At 38.8% G+C, this 23248-nt stretch overlaps 1 protein-coding gene across 1 annotated transcript; it reads left to right on the top strand.

The window, feature by feature from the left end:
• The first annotated feature begins 1345 nt into the window (after positions 1–1345).
• TMEM182 (transmembrane protein 182) lies at positions 1346–21870 on the top strand. The gene is made up of 5 exons (XM_054975103.1): positions 1346–1682; positions 2046–2136; positions 7329–7427; positions 14222–14359; positions 19707–21870. Exons 1-5 carry the CDS (start codon positions 1542–1544, stop codon positions 19928–19930), a joined length of 693 nt encoding a protein of 230 aa, XP_054831078.1. The 5' UTR covers positions 1346–1541; the 3' UTR covers positions 19931–21870.
• Positions 21871–23248: the final 1378 nt, after the last annotated feature.

The raw sequence follows: 23248 nt of genomic DNA, 5'->3' as shown, positions 1-23248 counted from the left end.
ATATACGCATTATAACTATATTTTTGATAATTTGAGTGTTCTTAATGTGTATTCATTGAGTTTTCACTTCACAGCCCTGGTTTTGTCTGTAATTATACTAGGATAGTCTGCAAAATGCTTCTTGGTAAGTGGCAGGCAGGAATTGGAATATAAACATACAGTAGCAGACAGAAAATTCATGTGGTGTTATTGAGGTTTTTTTAGGTTTAATTACTATGGCAATTGGATCCCATTTTGGGAGAAAAGCCAGTTTAAATACTCTTTAAATAAACAATTTCCAGGATGGCCAAGATCCCAAGAAATCTCATGTACATGCAAGGTAGAATGGGTGGACTTCTGTGCTGTTTGTCTTAGAGCATCTCCCACTGCCGAAGATACAGTTTACTTTTTAAATTAAATAGGTGCATGTCCTTTTAGCAGTGAGGATCCAGCAGTTATGACTGTATTTGCATAATAGGCAGGGGTCACCTCAGTAGTAAAATTTGACTACAGATGTTCACAAATCCAGTCTCTAGAACCACCATTAGAAGCTGTTGGGGAAGATCTTTCTCTACTTCAAGTCCTGGAGAGCTACTGCCAGTCAGAGTAGACAATACTGATCCAGACACACTGATGATCTGACTCACTTGATAAAACAAAACATCATACATTCACTGAATATTGTTGACTTAAAAAAAACCTCTAGTAAACAGAACCCGCATTCTGAAAGGATCAATATCCTTTCTTAGCTGCTTTTGGAAACCCCTTTTTCAAAATCCAAGGATTGTTGAAGTGTGTTATCTTAGGTATGTGGCTTGGAGTATTCTTTGCTGTTCTTGTGTTATGGTGTGAATTCGGAAGCGAGAGGTATATTGTACCACTTAAGATTTCCCTAGTAAATAGGATGCTTTGAACTGCATTTTAGCTTTCAGTGTGCTGGAAGAATACCATAAAAATTATGATATTCCAATGAATGAGCAATTCAGCAAGTCTATGAGGTCCAAGCATTGAATATATTGTATGATAATAAGCCTTCAGTCTTGCACCATGCTTTTTATGTTTGCCTGTAACTGAGGGTGTACATTCCTTGCCTGCTTATGGGAGAAGACATAGATTGCAGGGAGTACATATTGGAAGTGCTCGACATTGCTGGTATTGAAATCCAACCTGTGCTAAATAACCAAGGGCAGAAGTAACTTTATCCCCCCTCCACGTCCGTTGATGCACCCAGTGCAACAATATTTCAAGTCAATACTGAGCTAAGGGAAGGTCAGCTATTTTTGGCTGGCCACGCCTAGCTAAGGGAGCTAGTGAAAGTTCTTTCATGGAGTGTTCAAAAATAGAAGCCACTGTCCATCTGTTAGGTTTCAGGCACTTTCATGGAACACAAATCAAACTGCAGCACGGGTGGAAAATCCCATCAAAGAAGATTTAAAAAAAACTTATTCGGGGACTTCCTATCCTGTAGTTTAATCTCCTTCTAACCTTTTCTAAGTAGGATTTTTTCTAGATATTTAAATATAATTGTAAATATACTTCTTCTTTTTTAAAAAAAGTCTGCAATGAAATTGAGTGTTGCAATCTTTTTTGGAGGTTTGTTTGGAGCTTTGGGTATTTTGTTCTTTTTGGTTTCTTTTGGAACGGATTACTGGCTTCTTGCTACAGAAGTTGAAAGGTGTTCAAAAGATTTGAATGACAGCAGGGTTAGTATGTACTAGTATACACTTTTCTTCCTCAAAATGGCCTCATGTACAGAAAGATGTCTTATAGGTGAGGACTATCCTCTCTCATTGAATACAGGCCTGATGTAAATCCTGTTAGATCTAAATCCTATTAATATTCAGTAGATATTTTTCATTAATTTTGCATTGGTAGGATTTATTATATTAAAAATCAATAGAGAAATGAAGGAATGATTACTCTCCCAATTTATATGGCCTTTTTGGGTCAAAAATCCTGTATTTAAAATGCTGCTATTTGTTGTCTCCAGATGTCTGTATTAACAGATGAGAGTCCAATGCATGTGTTCATGGTGATGAAATATAAAATGTGTCTATTTTATGCAGGCAGAGATTACTTACCACCATGAAGGTTTCTTCTGGAGATGCTGGTTTGTTGGGACCAAGGATGAAAAAACTATTTGGAAATTCTGGTACAGTAAGTATCCTTTCTGTAGTTTTACAATATAATTACAGAGTGAACGAGTGTTTCCTTTCCCAGTATATATTCATAGTATCATTCATCAAAAGAGAACAATGTGTGTGATGCTTCAGTTCATTGAGGCTGAAGTGCAGTGATTAGAGTGTTAGAGTACAACCCGGGCGAACGGCGTTCAAGTCCTTGTTGTACCATGTAGCTCACTAGCAATGCCACCTTAAGCAGAGCTGCACCTGAAATCAATGGGCTTAGAAGGGCGTAACTCTGTTTACCATAGCACTGTAGGTGACCTTGGACCAGTTACTTACTCTCAACCAAATCTCACAGGATTATTGTAAGGATAAAACAGTGGAATGGAGAACCCTGAACTCTTTGGAAGAAGGGTAGGATCAAAATATAATTAATTAATATTCACTGGGCCATTAGGAGTTTGTTTGCAGTGTGTTACAGAAGAATCCTTTTCTCCTTAACCAGTTCCTCTGCTTCCCATTTCTCCATAATAAGTTTGATTAAGATTGAAAACATGCAGGAAACGCCTGTTTCATTTTTATTCTAGTAGTTCCGGATGCTTTAAAAAGGCAACATAATAAATACATGGCATGCAGACCAGGAGTGATTAGATTATATAGACTAGGAGCTGCTTGAAGATCTTTGGCATTCCAAGTATCATATCTGAACCTGTCTGAAAAATGAATGGATGTGGATGAACAGTCACTGATTGTCTCTCTGTTGTTGGCCCAATGGTATGTAGCGCAGAAGTTTGTCCTTGTTCCTTGCTCCTCTCTCCCCTTTCAGCCAGGAGATTTGTGCTGATGGATATGGAAAAAGAGTGAGGACAATGGTGTAGTAATTTAGGCAGATGATCCAGAATGAAACTGGAAATTTCTCTGTTCTCATCTAAAGATGACTGAGGGACAGAAAGAGCTGGCAATACCCATGTGGACAATTGGTGGATTTTTAAAGCTTCCCCTCCCTTGTTGAGAAAGAAATATTGAGAGGATGTATCCCAGTAAGACAATCTAGTCAGTGGATTGTATGAAGCTTGGATACTGACCTGCCTCACAAGGTTGCTGTGAGGTACGGGACTCTCACAAATAATACTATAGGAAAGCAAAGTAGTATGTAAATTATATCAGAAGCATGTGTGTATGAAGGAAGAATATTTTAGCAACTCAAGTTAGTTCTGGGGTGTTCTGTTTATATTTGTGAATTAGAGTGGGCTCCTGATTTCTGCCATAGACAATTGTGGAGCACTCCACAGTGAATTTCTTTGGTCACTCCAATGAGCAATGTATTTATGTGACCCAGCCTGGCAAACAGTGGGAGACTACAGCTGCAGTGGGGACATAGGGCTGTCAGCAATGATGTGATATCACTTGTGGAGAAAACAGGAAATGACATCATGTATTTCAAGAATAGCTGAAAACTCTATGATAAAAACATAAACACTTGGTTTTTCCAGAAATGACATCACACTTTCACTGATGGCATTTTAAAAAAATTCTTTCACCAGCCACTGCAGGCTGGTGGCCCACTGGGCAGGAGAGATTTTCCATCCCAAGTGGGTGTATGACTTCCCTGGGCGTAAATAAAGGCTCCAGTTCTCACCCCACCTCCGCAGCTCCAAAATAACAAGGCTTTTGTATTGCTTTATTCTGAGGCCTACAGGGATGACAAGGTCATAACCCAACTGTCATTCAATTAGAGAAATTTTGGATTGAGGTATGAAAGTCAGGATGCAAGATCCCAACCTATCTCAGTTCATTTCAACAGCTCTTCGGAAAGATAGATTTTAGTCTTTTTCAGATAGAGGATAATGTTACTATTCTGAGACCTGAACACATCTATGCCTGTCCATTTGTATATGGTCCCTGAAGACCTCTCTGTAAGCAGCCAGTCACCGTTGCTTTAATGCAATTCAATAGATATACCCTATCATTTGTTTTCTTACACCCCTATTTTGGGAATGGGTGCTGGGAAAAGCAATGGCAATATTACTACGGCAGAGTTGATAAAAATTGGCCTTAAGATGACCAAGAGAAAGGTGAGTGTGACCCCTTGCACGCTGCCTCCCAACACAAACCTTTCTTCCCAGGTTCAGGTCTACTGGCAGGAAAGGCAGTCACAAATTGCTACCTGTCTTGTCACTCTTTAATAGATAGAGAGCCCCAATCCTTTCCCAAATATCGAACCCTCTCTCTCTTCTTCGCAGAGACATCACCAGTCAAAGCAACACCCAGCAACTGTACAGTGCTGTTGGAGTCAGGGAACCCAATACTTCTTTCTCTTATATACTGCCACCATGTTGCTAATTCAATTCATTGGTTATGACCAGAAAGGTTGGTGTATGTGTGTTTTTTCCCTGAGACTCTAAACATTCAGTTAACACAGTTTAAACAGATAAAAAGGAGGTAAATTTCCTTTACAACTTCAAGAACATTTGGATGACTGAAACACAGAGATACCTTGTTCCTAATATTTGAACTCTTGATCCCAGATATTTCCAGCCGTTAATAATCACAAAGTATCATTTTTCAGAAGCTAGCTCTAACTTCAGAAGCTCAGAATCATTCTCTTCTGGCTGACTGCTCTCTCCTAACTGTGATTCTCAATTGTTTTCAACTGTCACCCTCCTCCCAACATTCCATCAGCTTCCTTTGGCTGTCTCTGGGAGAGTCAGAACCAGATCAGTCTGTCTTGGAGCAGAACCACAAGTGACAAAAGGCACAGATTGGACACTTGTCAGCTTCCCTCAAGTTTTGATGGGAAATGTAGGCATCCTAGTCTTGCAGCTTGGCTCTCTGACTGCTGTCCAATGGACTTTTCAGCTGTCACTTGTCCAACATTCTGCCAAGCTGCCTACATTTCCCATCAAAACTTGAGGGAATCTGACAAGTGTCCAATCTGTGCTTTTTGTCACTTGTGGTTCTGCTCTAAGTGGTTATCTAAATATTTTAAATAAATAAAAACTTTTAAAGATTCCCCCCCCCAAATATTTCTGGGCTCTGTATACAAAGAGCAGAACAAAAGATAACGTGGAACGGAAGATAATGGGGCAGAAGTCTATATTTGTGTGTAGTGATAGTCTAGAATAGTTGACAGCATGGTTTGAAACCTCAGAGAAGCTAAAGACATTCTGAGACTAGAAAAGGTAACCCAAGTTCAGCACACACTAAAGCTGCTGAAGTGCTGTGAGGCAAAGCTAGAATTCTCTTTAAAAAGAGATTTTGGATTGATTCCAGGGTCGAGTTCAGACATTCATTCCAACCCCTGATCTCTGCACCATATAGAAGCTGTGGGATGATGAAACTGGAAAAGTTTCAAAGCTCAACTCAAGATCCTCTTTTTGAGGTATAAAAATTTAAAGATGGCCTCAGTGGTTTTCAAAACTGAGACTTTTGTTGTCTACTGGTGGGCTTTCCATGAGAGGGTTTCACTAAACATCACCCCAAGATACTGAAACCATCGCTGATCATAATTTTTTTTTTTGCAGTGTGATTTTTATAACTCCAAAAATCCATGTCAAAATGACAGGAAATAGATATTTTCCTGATTTATAATTCTGTGACCTGCATCTTTTCTCCTGTAGTTGTTCCAACCCCTTGGAATTATCTTTCAGAGGAAGTTGGAAGTGCTAGTTCTGTCATGAATTTTGATATGGGTCTCTCTAAAGAAAATGAAAAAGAAAAAAAAATCCCTGGCTTTTCAGACCAACTTTTCATTGGTCTGCTTTTATGAATTCTGTTTATGAATTCTTTTGGACTGAAGCTTGCTTATAGTGCACTCTACTCATACTTTTAAGCATTTTATTGGTGTTTTCCTCAAGGGGACAGGCTTCTGTAGTTTCCCTGTTACTGCAGCAGCTGCTAATATAGCGCAGTGACAACAGGGCTTTTACACAGATGGTTTCCTTGGTAGTTTTTTTAAAATCAACACTTTAACAGTGTTATTTAGACTTGCCATCCCCCCTTGTGGTGTAGGGGAACCCCCACCTGCCACCCCCCAGCTCCACTAACCTGACCGGGGTGGGGAGAAGCATGTGCACATGCGCCCTCTCTCCCCCTTTGCAGAGGAATCCTGGTGCACATTGAAATGAAGATGAGTGAAAACCACCCCTCTGGGGACAGATTTCACCCCATTTGTCTTCAGTGCACATGCACACAATGCGACCCTTTCCTTCCTCACGTTGGAGAGCAACAGGACGGAGGAGTCACTCTCCCTCCTCCATCATGCTAATTTCCCAACAGGACAAAGGAAGGAGTCATGGTGCATGTATGTGCACATGCTGAAGATGAGCTGGGTGAAAACTGCCTCCAAAGGGGTGGTTTTCACTCCCATCCACTTCAACGTGCACCAGGATTCCTCTGCAAAGATGGAGTGTGGGAGAATGCATCCATTATGTGTGTGCACAGGAGGTTAGTGCCCCACTGTCCCCCATCTCCAACCCCCTGCACCCTCACTTGGGCCCCTGGGACCCCTGGCAACTATAGGTTATATTGATATATCATTATACTAAAAATACACATTGGGTTCTCTGAGTTCCCTTCATTCATTACAAAAAGTAGAGAGGAGCAAGCAGTCATAGCTTGAGTTGACTGGAGCAGGTTTTTTTTGCAAGGGGATGGGTCTTTCTCTCAGTCTCTTTGAGATTGGTGTATAGTAGCATATTATTGGGTGGCCCTGCCTCTTTGGCTCCACCTACTCTCTACTTCTATGTTTGTAGGAGTGAACATATTGTTTAAAAGCTGAAGCAACCAATGGAGTGTAGATTATAATAGTGAGTAACTGCTCAGATCCTACAGGGTTGTAAAGGTCTATGGGGAATGGAGAAGCATGTATGCTTCCTTGAGCTCTTTGGAGGAATGGTGAGATAAAAATGCCTTGTAAATAAAGCATATGTTACATAACTCTCCAGTGCTCTATCTGTTAAAGGGAGTCCATCTAGGTAAGTGCTATTCCTGGAAATTCTCATGAGTCTGTGTCTGAGAAATAAGGCACATGCCACATTATATTATGGATTGTTCCTTGATTTTTGTAAGCCATTATGCCTTTTAAAAAAGGACTACTCAAGTGACCAAAATAGAAGCAAGCCCATTATTTACCAAACCTGCTTAGATATTTGTAGTAGGAGAAATGTTCTGTTTATATGAAGAGGGAACTAGACTGTTAACATTTGATGCTTTTTTCCCCAGCTAACCAGTCACCCTCCAAAAACTGCACCCATGCTTATCTCTCTCCATATCCTTTCCTCCGAGATGAACACAATTCAACTGCTTATGACTCAGCAATTAGTGAGTATTTTCCTGATCATTTGAGTGTGAGGTGGTTTCATTAGGATTAGGTAGTGAATTTGATGGTCTGTTATAAGAAAGGACTAATAGCGCAATCCTAGGTAGAGTTATATTCTCTTAAGCCTGTTGACTGGGTAGGACTACACTATGAATGTACCTTATCAAGCAAGGGAACTCTTATAGCCTTACATGTAGACAGAAACGTTGATTTTTTCAGGATACCTAAAGTCCACACAAAATTTCTGAAGTCTGGCATCGAACACTGCGCACAATTACAACGAACAGTACAAAATAATTATCCTGCTGATAAAAAACTGTCCTGCAGATTAAAAGGTGATATTGCCCATGGCTGCACAAGTGGGGCAGTTTATATATATTCAAACTGACAAGTGTTCATATTGACTTCAGTTAGACCAGAAAAGAATCCATAGTTAACCACGACATGATGATATCCTATTTCTGGACGTTCTGGTATTCTTGTTTGCGTATCCTAGCCTTGAGTTGCGAAACCAACAACAAGACAGTACATGAGATGGCATCCAAACTCTGTGGATCGATGCAGATTAAGTTGGTAAATGACTCTCAATATGCTATGAACTGAAACGAGTTCTTCAGGGCAAAAACTTTAAAAATAAATAAATAAATGTGCAATTACCAGGAAGTCTTACAATTTCTGGAAAATTTGAAAAGACATACAAAACATTTAGGATAGCTGGGATCTTAAAGAATTATAGTGGACCAAATGTTTGTAGAATTCCATTGACCTATCTGCATAATTTGCCACGGCATTGATGAAGCTGCCTAATGCTGTGTTAGACCACTGCTCTGTGTATTTCAGTGCTGTCTGCTCATACTGGCAGACTTCTGTGGTGCTTCCTGATGTCTTTTTTAATGGAGGTGCTAGAATCTGAACAGGGGACCTTTTCTATGCAAAGTATATGCAGTACTGCGGAGTTAGGTTCCCTCTACAAAGTCTGCCTTAAAGATGCATAGAAATTGATTCTTTACTGGGCTTGATCCAGCCAGCTTTTATACTCAGGGCCAAGCTACACATGACGAATGACACTTGAACGGCAAGTGTATTTCTCCCTGTTCACTTGCCCTCCACTCAATCCACTTGCCGTTCAAGTGTCAATCGTCATGTGTAGCTTGGCCCTCAGTCTCGCCCCATTCCGTAATCAGGTGTAGCAGTGAGCAGATCTGTGATTAGGGTCTCCTAGCTTGAAGGCAAGGCTCAGGGGGTAGTGCTGGTGCTGGGAAAAGGTTCTCTTTGGAGAGACACTTGAGGCATCCAGTGTGCAGGGAGTGTCTGCCAGGGCATATCCTCAGGACAAGTCTTCCTCCTCCTCCTCTGATGAGGGGTCATCCTTCTGTGCTGACCGTGGGCTGTCCATGACAAAATGAGTACGGCGAGTTTAATAATAACTTAGAAGTTTGCTTTCACGTAAATATGCATAGGATTGTAGTGTTTATCACTACGGAGGCTGCCTGATGCTCACCCAACTCTGATAAAATGGAACAGCTTTTTCTTCTGATTGCAGAGTTTGCAGATAATCACCTTTTAGATGAAAAGATCATAGCTTTCCTTCCAAAACCCAGAAATGAACCTGATCACAGCTAAAATCAGCATTGATATGCTACTTCTTCAGTCAGTACCCCTACCATGCTGTTTATATTAATAGAGATATTCTAACAAGAAGAAGAAATGGCAGTTGTACACTTGTAAAGTGTACACTTGTAAAGAATGTGTTTGAAGTCCTCAAAAATAACTTTGCTGAGGTTTTTAAATGTATTCATTTACTAAATATATAATTGATTAATCAAATAATTGGTTTTTGTTCTCCTTTCTTTCCTCACCTCCATCTCCCTCCCTTTGTGTGCTCAATTTTTAGACTAAACACTTTGGAGGCAGGGCTGTGTCTACTTGTATTCAAACAAGTGCCAGCCAAGCTGATGGCATTGTGTAAAAAAAAAGAAAAAAATCCTGCCCTAAAGTCATAGTTGACTTATGGCGACCCCTGGTGGGGTTTTCATGGCAAGAGACTAACAGAGATGGTTTGCCATTGCCTGCCTCTGCAACTCTAGTCTTCACTGGAGATCTCCGATCCACTTACTAACCACGGCTGACAACTGTTAAAAGCCAGGTTGATTGATTTTTAACAGGTTAGTTAGTCTACAGCCATATAACCTTCTTTTTCTAAACATTCTATATCTTATGTATTAAAAAAATGCCAATGGCCATGAACTCCTATTTGAGGGAAAGGACATTGTGAACTTTTATAGTACTGAGTCACATGTTTACTATAATGTTTGGTTTACCTCAGTAGCAGATGTTAATACAGCAATCAGTGTTTTCATAGGGGCCGTCGTCACACAGCCATAAATTTAGCGTCAAACTAGCGCCATCTCCTGCTGAATTCTCACCTTATTCCGGCTCTCTTACAATTTCGCCATTTTCCCCAATTCATGCTTTGTGACTCTTTATGTCGTCTTTATCTACTTCCATGTGAATGCCCTGGATCGACTATGAACGCTTTGCAACACCAAAACGCTCACTCTCCCTGATCATCTGTCTCAAGTAACACTGATTCTCCTGCCCTACACTCCCACAAGCCCCAGTGCGACCCGCAATTAAGCCTCAAAGTAATTTTTTTAAAAAAACGTCAGCCTTATAGCGCTATAGCGCTATAGCGCTATAGCGCTATTCTGCCATGGGTGGGAAACCTCTGCTACCTATCATGGTTGGCTTTTGGGCTGGCCCAGCACAACATTATAATAGAAGAGTGATATAACGCAAATATGCGAAAAAATTTTTTTAAAAAGGGGGCGGGATTTTTAGGGCCCTGTTTCTGGAGGCACTTTGACTGACCGTCAAATTGTGCTTTTCCCTTTTAATGTGACTGACTGGAAGCTCAAGCAGTCGTCAAAAGATGGGAGAATCCGTTCTAATAATGATAACAGAAGAAACTATTTCTAGTGCAAAACTGACAAAATAAGGGCCCGTGTGACGACGGCCAGGGTTTCACAGAGCACCTCCATCAATAATGAAACAATACTTATATAATTAAATACATTCAAACACAGACAGCTGCGTTGGTAATTCTGTAGTTATCCTGGTGGGTGGCTAGAGTAGGTAGGTTAAATAAAATATGGTAGAAAGTTTGGCACCATCTATGGCATGTAGATACAACTGGAGAGAGAAATAAAAATTCCTTGCAAATTGTTTGTGAACCGTATTGTGGTACAATTAATATACTCTCATGGCTAGTGATTCAGGCTTATCAAACTGACAAGCACCAGGGCTTATGTTTCCTTCTTACAATGGCCTGCATTGCTTTGGAGAAGCCATGCTCACACTTTGCTAGATGGGGCCTAGATGAATGTCAGTGTTGTTGTATAAAGGACATTAAGGAATAATTTATTAGCCACATGGCTGGTGATCGTTGTAGCAAACTTCAGACTGATATACAGCCCATTCTTCCGATCCTCTGGTACCATTTTAGGCTCCAGTGTATTTTTAGGTCTGTAGAACATTGCCAAAGCAAGTGGTGTGACATGAGGAAGAAAAATGTTGCAGAGCTGAGTTATGCAGACTATTCTGTTCAGTCCTGTTGGAACACAGAGTAGTCTAGCTTCAAGTGCATAGCACCAACTGAATTACTATGCTTCTTTTCCACACCCATCTACTGTTACTATAAGAAATAACTTGAATATGAAAATTGCAAGTATAGTTGTTCTAGAGGGGGACAATTAAACTCTTATATCGCCTAGTGTTATGATTATACAATCATCTTCTGATCATAAGTGTAATTACACACACAGGTGGGCAAGTGTGTCTGTCTACATTTGGTAGAAATAAAGTATTCGGGGCACTGATTGATTTGTATTTCATTATTTAATTAGACTTGTAATTACACTTGTTACTGAGAATGGGTAACCTATTTGCTAATTATTCTGGTCTATACATCTTTATGCATTGCTGTTTAAACCAAATGATGGTTTAAATAAGACTTCTCACACCACTTTCAAAATATTGAGAGCCCCAGATTTTGGCAGATCTTTATAGGCAGAACATTTCCTCTATTTTTGCCCTTATACTTGTGATCTTATGCACAGAGGGCGTACTTAAGGTAGCTTTCTTGGTCCATCTTTAGGGTTACCTGCTCCAGGGTGGGAAATTCTTGGAGTTTTTGGAGAGGACCCTGGAGAGGATGAAGTTTGGGCAAAAGAGAGGCCTCAGTGCCATAGATTCCATCCTGCAAAGTAGCGGTTTTCTCCAAGGGAACTGATCTCTGTGGCCTGTAACTCTGGGAGATCTTCAGCCACCAACTGGGGGTTTGATACCCTATCCATCTTTGTTTAGGTGGAATGTGCAAATTCTATCAAGTTTAAGATGACTAGCTAAAGTACTTAAAAAACCTATAAACTGCAATAGAAGAGTTGTGTGTGTTAATTGTTAAACTTTAGCTATGTTTGATTGAATCGCAGTTTCCCTTTTCTCTAAGTAAGGAGAAAGCCTTGATTCTATGAAGGAAGCTTTGCTCTGACAGATCTTCTGATGGAGCAAGGGGGAGCCAGGGCATGGTGGAAGGGCATGGTGCCTGTTGTGCCTACTGAAACTGTGTGAAACTGGGTTGCTGCTACACAGAAAAGCCTGGTGGTTACAGAATGTTAAGATACCCTTTACAAAAATTTTCATAAGTGAAAGTGAGATGATCAGTTGGAAAAAATATTGATTTCCCCCATATACTTAGTGATTAATGACATGGTTTATAAAAATGGAAATAGTTTGAATTTTAGATAATAAAAGTGATGTAAAACTGATTGCCATTTCTTCCAAATGCAAAAACAAAAAACAAACATTCTTGACATTCCAGAAACCAGAGAGACACAAAGCAAGTATACAGCAAAATCACATTTAATGATCAGATGGTAGAAAAAACAGGAAAATGTTTAAGATCAAAGATAATTAATTCATATTTTCATTACTAAAGTTTTGATATTAATACAGAGCTAGACTATAATTACAATGCAATCCTAAACAGAGTTACTCAAGTCTACACCCATTAATTTCAATGGGCTTAGACTTGCGTAACTCTGTTTAAGATTGCACTGTTAGTGAAATATCCAATTTCTGCAATTCATTATTTCCCCCCCACACATTAACAAGGGCAGCAATGCCCTTTTACTGAGAGTCATGACTGTCAAACACGTTTCAATCCATTTAAATGTGGACATTTCCATACATTTGAAGGTGTCATTCTGCATGTATTGCTTTTTGTACATTTCTCAATGTATTCTCAAGGCCCGGTTAAAATATTTCTGTTGAATGAATTTTGATTTACTTTTGCTGTTTTTCTGTCACCAAAACAGTAATTCATTGTGGTTAATTTAGAAATAATTTAGTAGATAGAAAAAAAATCAGAGTATTTGTATTTCAATCCGGTGCAGTCTTTACTAGAATTATCTATGAAATCACTCCTAATCAATTATAATAAAATGAGGATATATAGAATATGAAAACTGCATTTTACATGCATTTGAAAGAAATGAGTATTTCACAATCAACATATATAATAAAAATAATATCTACATTGACAATAATATCTACATTGACAATAATATGCAATATAGATTGATGGAATTTTTATATACTGTAAAATTGATCAGATACCTATTCACATAAAATTGGTTGAATGATTATAGGCTGTCTTGGCTCAGTCTTATTAACACCATACCTTCTATTAGATGACTTTTTATACCCACTCTCTTGCTTGAAATACATTACTTTTTGGCTTATCTCGTACTTTTTAGTTTTACAGATCATAACAACTCATAGCTTTTCTAACAGGAGAAATTAATATGCCTATTATACAATGTCTTAAAATGAATTTATTTCCATAGCTATCTTTGTAAAGTGTCTCTGAAAATAGATGTGCAATTAAGCAGCTAAATTATTGTTATGAACAATTCTTTTTTGGCCACTGTATGTCACAAAACTCCAGCTCATTTATTACCAGATGCTTCCATTAGTTCAGCATTGCTTGCCCTTGGTGCAATGAGATTCTGTTATTTTGATGTTTGAGCTGAAAAATATACGAAGAACTTCCGTATTATTTATGAATGCCTTTATGATAATCATTAAACTTGACTTGCTTTTTGGAGATATATCCAATACACACACACACACACACACACATATTTGCTTTGTAACACTATTGCTGTTTCAGTTTTGTTCTTAAAAAAAAATCACATATTCATATATTTTTCGAAAACTAAGTTATGCTATTACTTTTTTAAAAAGAGCCTGTATTTTAAAGAAAAAATGTTTGCGTTTTTGGGCCCCATCTTAAGAATTTCCTTATGTACATTCTTTGTTGTCTCTGTTTCTACTTTGGTAAAATAAATTTTATCTAGTGAAACTGTATAATTATCTACAAGAATCTTGGCGACTGTTCAGCTCACCATTTTATGAACAATTTCATTGACCAAGTAAATGAACTTATTAACTACACACATATATATACTGTAGACATGAAGCAACAGGGCTTCATAGCATTCTAACACACATCATTATATTCCAAGATCATCTGATAGGATTTGGCATTTGAACCTAATGAAGGACATATGGTGTCTAGATTGCTGTGATGCAGGAAGCAGCACAGGAACAAATTCAGCTTGCTAATGAGAAAAATGAAAAGGAATGGGGGAAAGCTTTATGAAATTGCCTGCACTCTAAGCATGGCTTTTGAAAAACCCACTTTTCTCTTTCTTTTTTCCTTGGAAATACACAGTTTATCGTGGTTTCTGGTCAGTCCTCATGCTCCTGGCAGTGGTCACGGTGGTCTTCGCTAGTTTCTTCATCATCTGTGCTGCACCTTTTGGCAGTCACGTCCTCTACAAAGTAGGGGGAGGCTTTTTCATTGCTGCTGGTAAGTGCCTTGGGTATTCTTCAAGTCAACGTCCTTCGTCCTAAACATGTCTGGTTGTCCAAAAAAATAAGTAAAAAATCAGCATTCTGCATTATATTGTGCTCTTGTCACAGAAACTGATTTTAATGTTTTAATTTTTAAAAAACACAGTTCACTGGGAATTTCTCCAGCACAAATCTAATTGAGAGGTATAATACTGTCTAAAAGAACTCATAATGCATCTGCTATTCATTTCAACAGGAGGTGAGCAGGAGACATTCTGGCTGTCTTGTGCCCAGTAACTCTTCTTGTATAACAATATATATTAAAAAGTTTTCTACTGTTTAAAAAGAATTCATGCACATTTGGTTCATAAACAGAATGATTGATTCATTTTTGGTTTTATACAGTATATAAATTTACAGTGCAATCATAGAGATTGTGCTCATAGAGATACATTTTTTAAAAAATTAGAAAAGCATATGGGTTATATATATATTAGTGATCATTTATATTGCCACCAGTGGATATTTATATAAGAAATAAATATGGAGAGTTACTCATAGGATAATTCCTTCGAATAACATAAGGTGATTCAGCACAGTTCCAGCATCATTTAAGACGTATAGAGAACTGATTCCCAGTTTTTGTTGGTTGGAAGGAATGTAATGGTAATTGGCTGAAAGGTGGCTACTGAGAAATCAGGAGCATCTTCCTTGATAAGCTAAATAAGCCTGGACTGCAAGACCGAAGTATATTTCCATATCCCGTATCCCATCTAAGTCTTAGAACCAATAGGCTGTTTGACCAGAAAAAAACAGCAATATAACTAAAAAGTTATTGCTGTTCCATGTTCATTAAAAACACATGATGTTGAATAGCAGCAGCGATATATTTACACACACTTAATGTTATATTAAAATCCAGGTCCGCGAAGAGACTCATTAAATGATAGTTAGAAGAGTGAACAGGCTTCTTATTCAGATGAGGAGCCAAACATTTTCTTCTCAGATCTAAATATTTTAGAATGATAGAATTTTGGCTTGAGTTTGGAATACCTGAATTCAAATTTATGCTTAGCCAAGGAAGTTCGCTTTTGTTTCATGGCCAAGTCAGTAGGTGAAGTTTCCTTGATATAAGTAAAATAATTACAATATCCTGTAAAGATAATGAAAACAATAAACACTATAAATGCTTTAAGTGTAAATAGCTGTTTTGTGCCATATCCTTGATCTGAATGAAGGCCCGCACGGCAACTATTTGAGCTGATTATGGATCACTCAGTATGTTGTCTAGTTTAGGAGTCCCCTACATGGTGCCCGTGAGTGCCATAGTATCCACTGATACCTTTCTTGGTGCCCACCAAATGTATGTAGAAAGTGGGTGGGGCTTGGTGGGGCTCTTGCCCAGCAGGACTTCTGACTGGCCACTGATCTGATCAGCTATGCAGATTAAAATAACATTGTTTCACCACAGTATTTGTTTTATTCTCTCTCATTCCTCTTTCCCAGTGTATTTTTAATTACCACGTTTCTCCCCTGCATGTGTGACTCTGCCGCCTGTGGCAGTCATTTTCTGTGAAACTTTTTCTCAAAAAGATTGGAGACTCCTGGTGTAGTTAGTCTTTTGGCTACTTGCTAGGTCTATGCTAAATCATACCTTTAGATATATCTGCTAGTTGTGGTTGCCATAACTTGGACCCCATAAGCATAAGATACCTAGGAACTCAACAGCTGAATTTGGCTCTTCTACTTAAATATATAAAAAAGTATCAATATGTACACTGACAACAGCCCCAGTGAGAAGAAAACCTATGAGGTAAACATGTGAACAAAATGACTGCTTAGTTCTAAATTTACTAAAGGCACCAGCCTGGGGCTCCTGTCACTCTGCTCAGCACCTGTTGACTTCATGTCTATATAGTGGAAGATTTGTGCTTTAAACAGCCCTTCGTTGCTGACAAGTGAAAGACATTTCTACGTGGGAAGAATATGTACTAAAGGCCAGGAAATTGCTCTAGAATTCATAGGCGTTTCTAAAGGGTTTTCCCCCCCTGCTTTCTGAAATAAGCAGACATATATGTGTGAAAAAAGATTCAAAAGAATAAATGTTAATGACAGAAACAACTGACCTCAGAGAAATTGTGTCTTATCTCACTGCACAGTGCTGTGTATCAAACACGAGACTTCTTTAAAAATAAAATAGCAAAATAGAAAAGGCATAGGATGGGAAAAGAGAATGAGTGCGCATTTGTCCTAATCTCTCTCAGACATATATTTTGTTTTAGACATAAATTTATCCAGCCATTTGTGATTCACTGCCGTTCTCTTAAATTCTGTTTCATTGAACAACAGACATTTTTGCCCCAAGCAAATGTTGAAGAAGCTGAAAATGTAGAAACTGGTTGTAGTCTGAAACATTTCTAAAAATGCATGCTTCTTAAAGCTTAAAGATGGTACAGATGAGGGTCATGTCAGCCACTGAGCTTGGAATCATTGGCTTCAACCATTTTGTTAGCATAAGAGGCTAAAGAACAGTTTCTCTCAAATATAATGCATTCTATTTGGCACATTCCCTATCATAATGAACTTGCATTGGGTTTTTTCTAGACTTTCAAAGCATGCCTAATCTTTTAAAGGAAGAGACAGTGATAGTTTAGAGATACGGGAATGAGTGACTATAGAAAATTGAAAGTTTTTGTGCAAAATTTTATATAAAGATTATGTTGAATCAGTCTGTCATGTAGTCATTAACTGTTTTAGGACTTTTACGGTGCAATCGTATGCAGAATTACTCCATTCCAAAGGGCTTAGACTGGAGTAACTCTGCATAGGAGTTATATCCCTAAGTCCACTGAAATCAGTGGCATTATCCTGTTTAGGATTGCTCTGTTAGCATGGTTTATATTTCTTGCATACCAGAAGAGAATAATTTCAGATTCAAACCTATATTGTAAACAACTAGATTGCAACAGCGCAGTTCTGTAAGCAAGCCCCCTTGTAGCATTCCAACCTTCAGACAAGGGTAGGCAATGGTGGTTCATTAGGACAACCTGTGGTGTTGTGCTAGTGGTGAAAGCTTTGCATCCTGGGTTGCCTTTAAACACCAGCACAGTGCCACAGGCTGTCATGATGAACTGGCAGTGCTGGATCCACAAAAGCAATAAATGGCAGTGCTAAAAGTAGTGTGATGTAGGAGAAAAAAAACTGGGCTATAACGGCACTTGAAAACAAAACTAGCCCATCAGTGAAGACATCTGCTTTAAGCAGTATATATAGAGAAACATGCAGAGTGGCCAGGTAGAAAACAGACATACAGAACCTAGGTCACAATTCTCTTGCTCAGGTTTCACTTAAACAAATGGGAGCTATACAAGCTACAATGTTGTTGTACAGTTCCAGTTCATTTCAGCAGGGCTTGTGCAGGAGAATTGCTAGTGTGAGTGGCATGCAAGAAGGAGAAACTATTCCCTTTTTCTGCCTCAGGCCCCCAAGTGTCTCAGTCTTATGAGGGAGAATAATACTTGAGATTACTTACCCAACTACCATCACTAGGTCACTACCAATCCAAACTGTTGCTGTTTGTTCTGTTTTCTACTTCACTGTTAAACAATTATTTAACAACTTTCCCCTGAACCAATTTTTCTATATAAAAATATTTCTATGCCACCTATTAACCTTGGGTTTCTCAAGGTAGACCCACCACACATTGTGGAATGTGGTTCAGCGTTTTCACCATTGGATGCAAAAAACTATGTAGCTTTTTAAATAATGCTTTAGAATATTCAATTGTCAAGGTTCACACTTGATAATAGGCCATGTTTGGCATCACAGATTTCTTGGACTTACACATTCCCTCCATTCTCTCTTTGATAATGGACAGCTTCCACTTTCATTAGAAGCTTTAGTTTGAGTCACAAGATACTGTTTGTTCTTTCCCCTAGAAACCCAGGACTCTAACCAGGATTAAAGCAATGAAAGCAAAATTCTTTCACAATGCAACCCTAATCAGAATTACATCTATTTAAGCTCATTAATTTCAATTGACTTAAAGGGTCTAACTCAGCTTAGTTCACTTGTAGGTCTTAAAATAAGGAACCATATGCAAAGGGAGAAGGGAGGAGAACACATGGATCTGAAGATCCCCAGACCTGTTCCCATAATGACAAAACATGTTTTTTGGTATATATAACCCATGCCTTTAACTCAGTAATCTTGTTAGTTTACTGTTAAATGTGGGCATGAACTAGGAAAATATGAAACCATGTAGTTTGTGGTTTGTCGCATTTCATGAATCATAAACTTTCATTAACTTGCCCTGGTTCACGAACTGGTTCGTTTGGTTCGTGAAAATGTCACTTCCGGGGTAGCAGAAGGTCACTTCTGAGGCTGCAGAAAGCTCATCCCCTCGTTGCCTAGGAAACTGATTGATCAGCGCCAGGCTATCTGCAATGACGAACCAAATGAAGCAGCCTAAAGTTTGTGGCGGTTTATCAGAAATGGGCTCTGACAAACCACCAGTTCCTGAACCATGAACCGGCCTGGTTCATGACGAATTTTGGTTCGTATTTCTGTTCATACCAACCTCTAGTCACTGTATTTCACAAGGGTGATTGAGGCTGACATCTTTCTTTCTTTCTTTCTTTCTTTCTTTCTTTCTTTCTTTCTTTCTTTCTTTCTTTCTTTCTTTCTTTCTTTCTTTCTTTCTTTCTTTCTTTCTTTCTTTCTTTCTAACCCACCCTCCCCGCAAGCAGACTCAGGGCTGGGTACAACATTGGTTAAATACAGCATAACATCCATAATCACAGCATAAAACAGCAAGTAATAAAACCACTCCAAGACGGGCAATCCTGCCCATCAACATACAAAACAGGGGGTAGTAGTGGACGGATAGAATACTGTACCCCTTTATGAGACAACCAGCAGTGGACTCTCCATAACCCTTCATAGAGGGAGACCGGTGGAAGGCTCGGCAATGATGGACTAAAATTAGCCTCAACCATATGCCTGGCAGAACATACTAGTGTTTCCTGGGGCTACATGAGTTCGTGGCTTTGCAGAGATTTGGATCAAGGATTTCCCTGTACACAGCTCATAACAGAGTATATATAGACTTAGTAGAAAGTGTTTTTGACAGAGGTTTTCTGCATTCTGTAACATTGTTTTCAGGGTAGAAAATACTGAAATTACACTCCCCCTGCCTTTTGTCTTCACCCTTTTTGCCTACAATATTCAAGGCTAGTAAAAGTGCAATAATATTAAGCCCTACATCTGACAGTGCCTAGCCTTTCATCTGGCTCCTATATCTTTCCAAGGTATTTTATAGTTCATAAATGAAGTTTTACTGTCTTTTCTCTCCCCTTCTGTAGGCATCTTGTTTACACTGGAGGTTGTGATGTATGTCATCTGGCTACAGGCAATGGCTGATGTCAAAAACTATGAGACTACAAAGAACAAAGACTGTCCAGGCTTTACTGTCGATACACGCTATGGCTGGTCTTTTATTTTGGCTCCGGTGGGCATATTTTTTTCTATGTTTTCAGGAATGCTGTTCCTATTGGTAGGGCGTACAATTCACCTACACTCTAATTAATTCATTGCCAGGTATTTGAATTATTGGAACCACAGTGAAGCTTCACTGAAGAACCATTTTCCCATATCACTCTCCCTTCTATAGTGGAGCATTCGCTGGTATAATTATGGATCTGCTTAAGTGACCCCATATGTTTTTTTTTTAAAGGACACAAAACTCCCTCTGAAATACCATTCTTCAGTCTTTACAAGTTCTTTCAAATCTTTAGGAATTGCATGCTACACTTTTCCCTCACACCATACATTTTGCAATTTTTACATTTCCTTGTTGTACATGAGGGAAAGAAAAAACAACATGAAATGATTCAGATAAGAATAATATTTTGGATAAGGGGCAATTCAACAATTACTATCGTAATGAAAGCACACATGTAACCAGCATTAATTTCTAGAAGGAAAGAACAATTATCACAGACTGTGATGGCGTAATGTCAATGTGCACATAAGATCTGCGACAAGTGCTGAAAACTCTTCAAGACTAAATCTTTATACCAGCCCTGGCAGGTTCTACACCACTGCACTAACATGTAGTTAACAGCAACAAAAGCTTTAATGAGGTAGGTAACCAGGAAAGCACAGTCTGTGAAGGAATGGAAAATAATAACTGAATAACTAGACTTTTTGAGTGTGCCACTTTAAGTAGGAATGTAGAGGTTCCAGTCCCTTCTTCCCAGAGTTCCCCATCACAGTCAGTATTAATCAAAGTCTCTACCTCTAGTTGCAGTCTGATAGTAGGACTCCTTTTCTCCAACTTCTACAATCCCTAGTGGTGTCTTTTCAGCTGTCATGGGCCTGTTCCTGGCTGCAGTCCTGTCTCAGACCTCTTCTTTCTCTCTTCCCTTCTATCTCTCCCTCTTCCTTCTTCCCTCCAGGGAAACGGCCACTCACTGAGCCTTTTTCTGTAGTCCCTACTCTCAAAATTACCATTACAACTGGTAGAGATTTCCCCTTCCAGAACTCTCCTTCCTCTCACTTTGTTTCATGTTTCCAGCCAGTCAAGGTTTCCAAATTGTACGCCTCCTCTTTAAGGAATAGCGTTTGGCTCATGTTTTCAGTGGGTACTCTACTTTAACTAGACAAATGGATGGAATTCTCTTTCCATTCCCTCATGCCTTCTTCACACTAGGATTCTTTTTTCACAAGGGAAAAATCCACACAACTTTGTCCTCAGATTAGATTATCTCTAGCCATTGCTAGAGATAAATGATAAACACAGCTTTTCTTTTACAGAAAAGGGTTACATTTGTGATGTGTGTATATATCGCATCCTGGATATCTTACTTTGGTGGGGAGCCAAGGAAAGGAGAAGTGTGTAAAGGGACCTTCAGCCACAACTACCTGTACTGACATTTGGGAGGTCATCTCACACCTTTTGCAGAAACAAATGTGGGCATTAGTGTTTCTTCTCTCTGATAGTACAGTGTGAATTGGTCCTTATAAAGAAGAGAGAGGTGATTGTTCATTAAAAAAATGTTCCACAAAGTATCAATAACCTCTCATCTCTTTATGTTTTAGAACTTGGCATTAATTTTAATATGAACAAATATTTCTGCTTATAAAAATAGTCTACAGTTGTCCATGTAATGCTGTAGTGAACATACATGATAGAAGATGATTTCAGTGGAAGTGCTTTGATGCTGCTAAATATGAGTAACAGCTCCATGCGGTCCAAATAATAGACAGTCATAGCTGGTTCATGTGTACACACATATCACTTGTTTACTGTATACATTACTAGTAACTGAAGTGTGAATGAACTCCGTGAAAAAGTATTGTACTTGAGATAATATGATAATTCTTTCAACATTGTTAAACCGGTAATGTCCTATTTACACATAGAAATCAGTACTGCAGGCTGCAGTGAACATGCATGTGTGAACAAATAATGAACACACGTGTGCACAAACCTTGATTTACAATTAAATGAAATAAAACCAAAAAGGGTACGGGTCATCTAATTCAGTCCTCTGTGAAAACAGAACTTTAAAAACATACATGATTTTCTTGTATTGACTGCTGAATCTTCCTTCTTTTCCAGCTATAGTATATGTCTTCTTGGCTCATTGTGTCATGTTGGTCAGCTGTCATCCATTTTTGTGGTCATCCTCTGGGTGGGGAAAAACAAGGTGGAAAAAGAAAACCCAAAACCATGAGGTAAATGCTGTGAAGTTTACCACATGGCGGTTCTCTGAAACTTCTGGTAACATGAGAGATTTCATATTATTATTACTTCTGCCACCCCACACTGGGTAGGGTGTCATGGAAATATGAGGAAGCAGCAAGTGTAGTAGTTCTGAAATTGTCAAGGCACAGTGTCCAGCCCTGTAGTATTACTTTTTGTACCCATTTCTAAAAACCATAAACCCTAATCCAACAATTTCTTGTCCTACCCCTTCTCCCAACTGTGTTATTATCAGACTACAGTACAGAGTTCCATATTGGGGACAGCTATTAATTTATTACATGATCTATCAGCTGGGATCAAGTGATAAACAACTAAAAGTATGCCAAATTTATATTATGAGAATGTGGGCAGGTTTCAAAGATAAGATTCTTATCACAACATTTACCAGATTGATAATTGGATTATTTAAAAAATAAAGTTTGATGTTTTGTAGAGAAGACGGGTAAGTTCTTTTTTAAATAAAAAGCTTATTATTAATCATATTAGTGTGTTTCCTGCCCCCCCACTAAAATTGTAACATTGAATATCATTATTTTAACACAACTGTGGTACTTTCTGCTTACATATGTAAAACTCAGGCAAGTGGTAAACTGCATTTGTTCTTTCCTTTTGCTGGATATGTGTTGTAAGGTTTGCAATCTTTACTGCCGTCCCAGTGCCCAGTCTGGTCCTTTCAAATTGTCAGTGTGGCTGTTACTTTTGTGCTACTGTTTTGAGAGAGAGAAATTAATGTAGGATGTGTGCATAAGTAAGAAGGCAATCCCTTGTGCCATTGTTCCAAGCCAAATCAGGCTTGGGAGCTTTAATTCCCCCCCCCCCGCCATGCAGCTGCTGCATGTCTACAGGGAATGCAAGTTACAGAATCAAACCAGGCATCCGCCCAACATGTTCTTCTGTCTTTCATTATTCAGTAAAGGTGCCTGGACAGTCCAGCCCAAGAGAACAAACTGGGAGCACCAGCCCTTGCACATAGTTATATGTACATTGTAAAAAGGTGTACCAGCCTCCTATGGTCTTAATAGTTTCTCATATAGTTCAATAACTGCTTTTGTGAAGTAAATACAAGTGGCATTGCACATACAAAATAAAGAGCCAGATAATAAAGGGGAAATCAAAACAAAGGAAATGAAGTGT

The sequence above is a fragment of the Eublepharis macularius genome, chromosome 3, assembly GCF_028583425.1.
Source record: "Eublepharis macularius isolate TG4126 chromosome 3, MPM_Emac_v1.0, whole genome shotgun sequence".
NCBI lineage: Eukaryota > Metazoa > Chordata > Lepidosauria > Squamata > Eublepharidae > Eublepharis > Eublepharis macularius.
The sequence above is the reverse complement of the archived record's forward strand: the minus strand, read 5'-3'. Positions and strand labels throughout refer to the sequence as shown.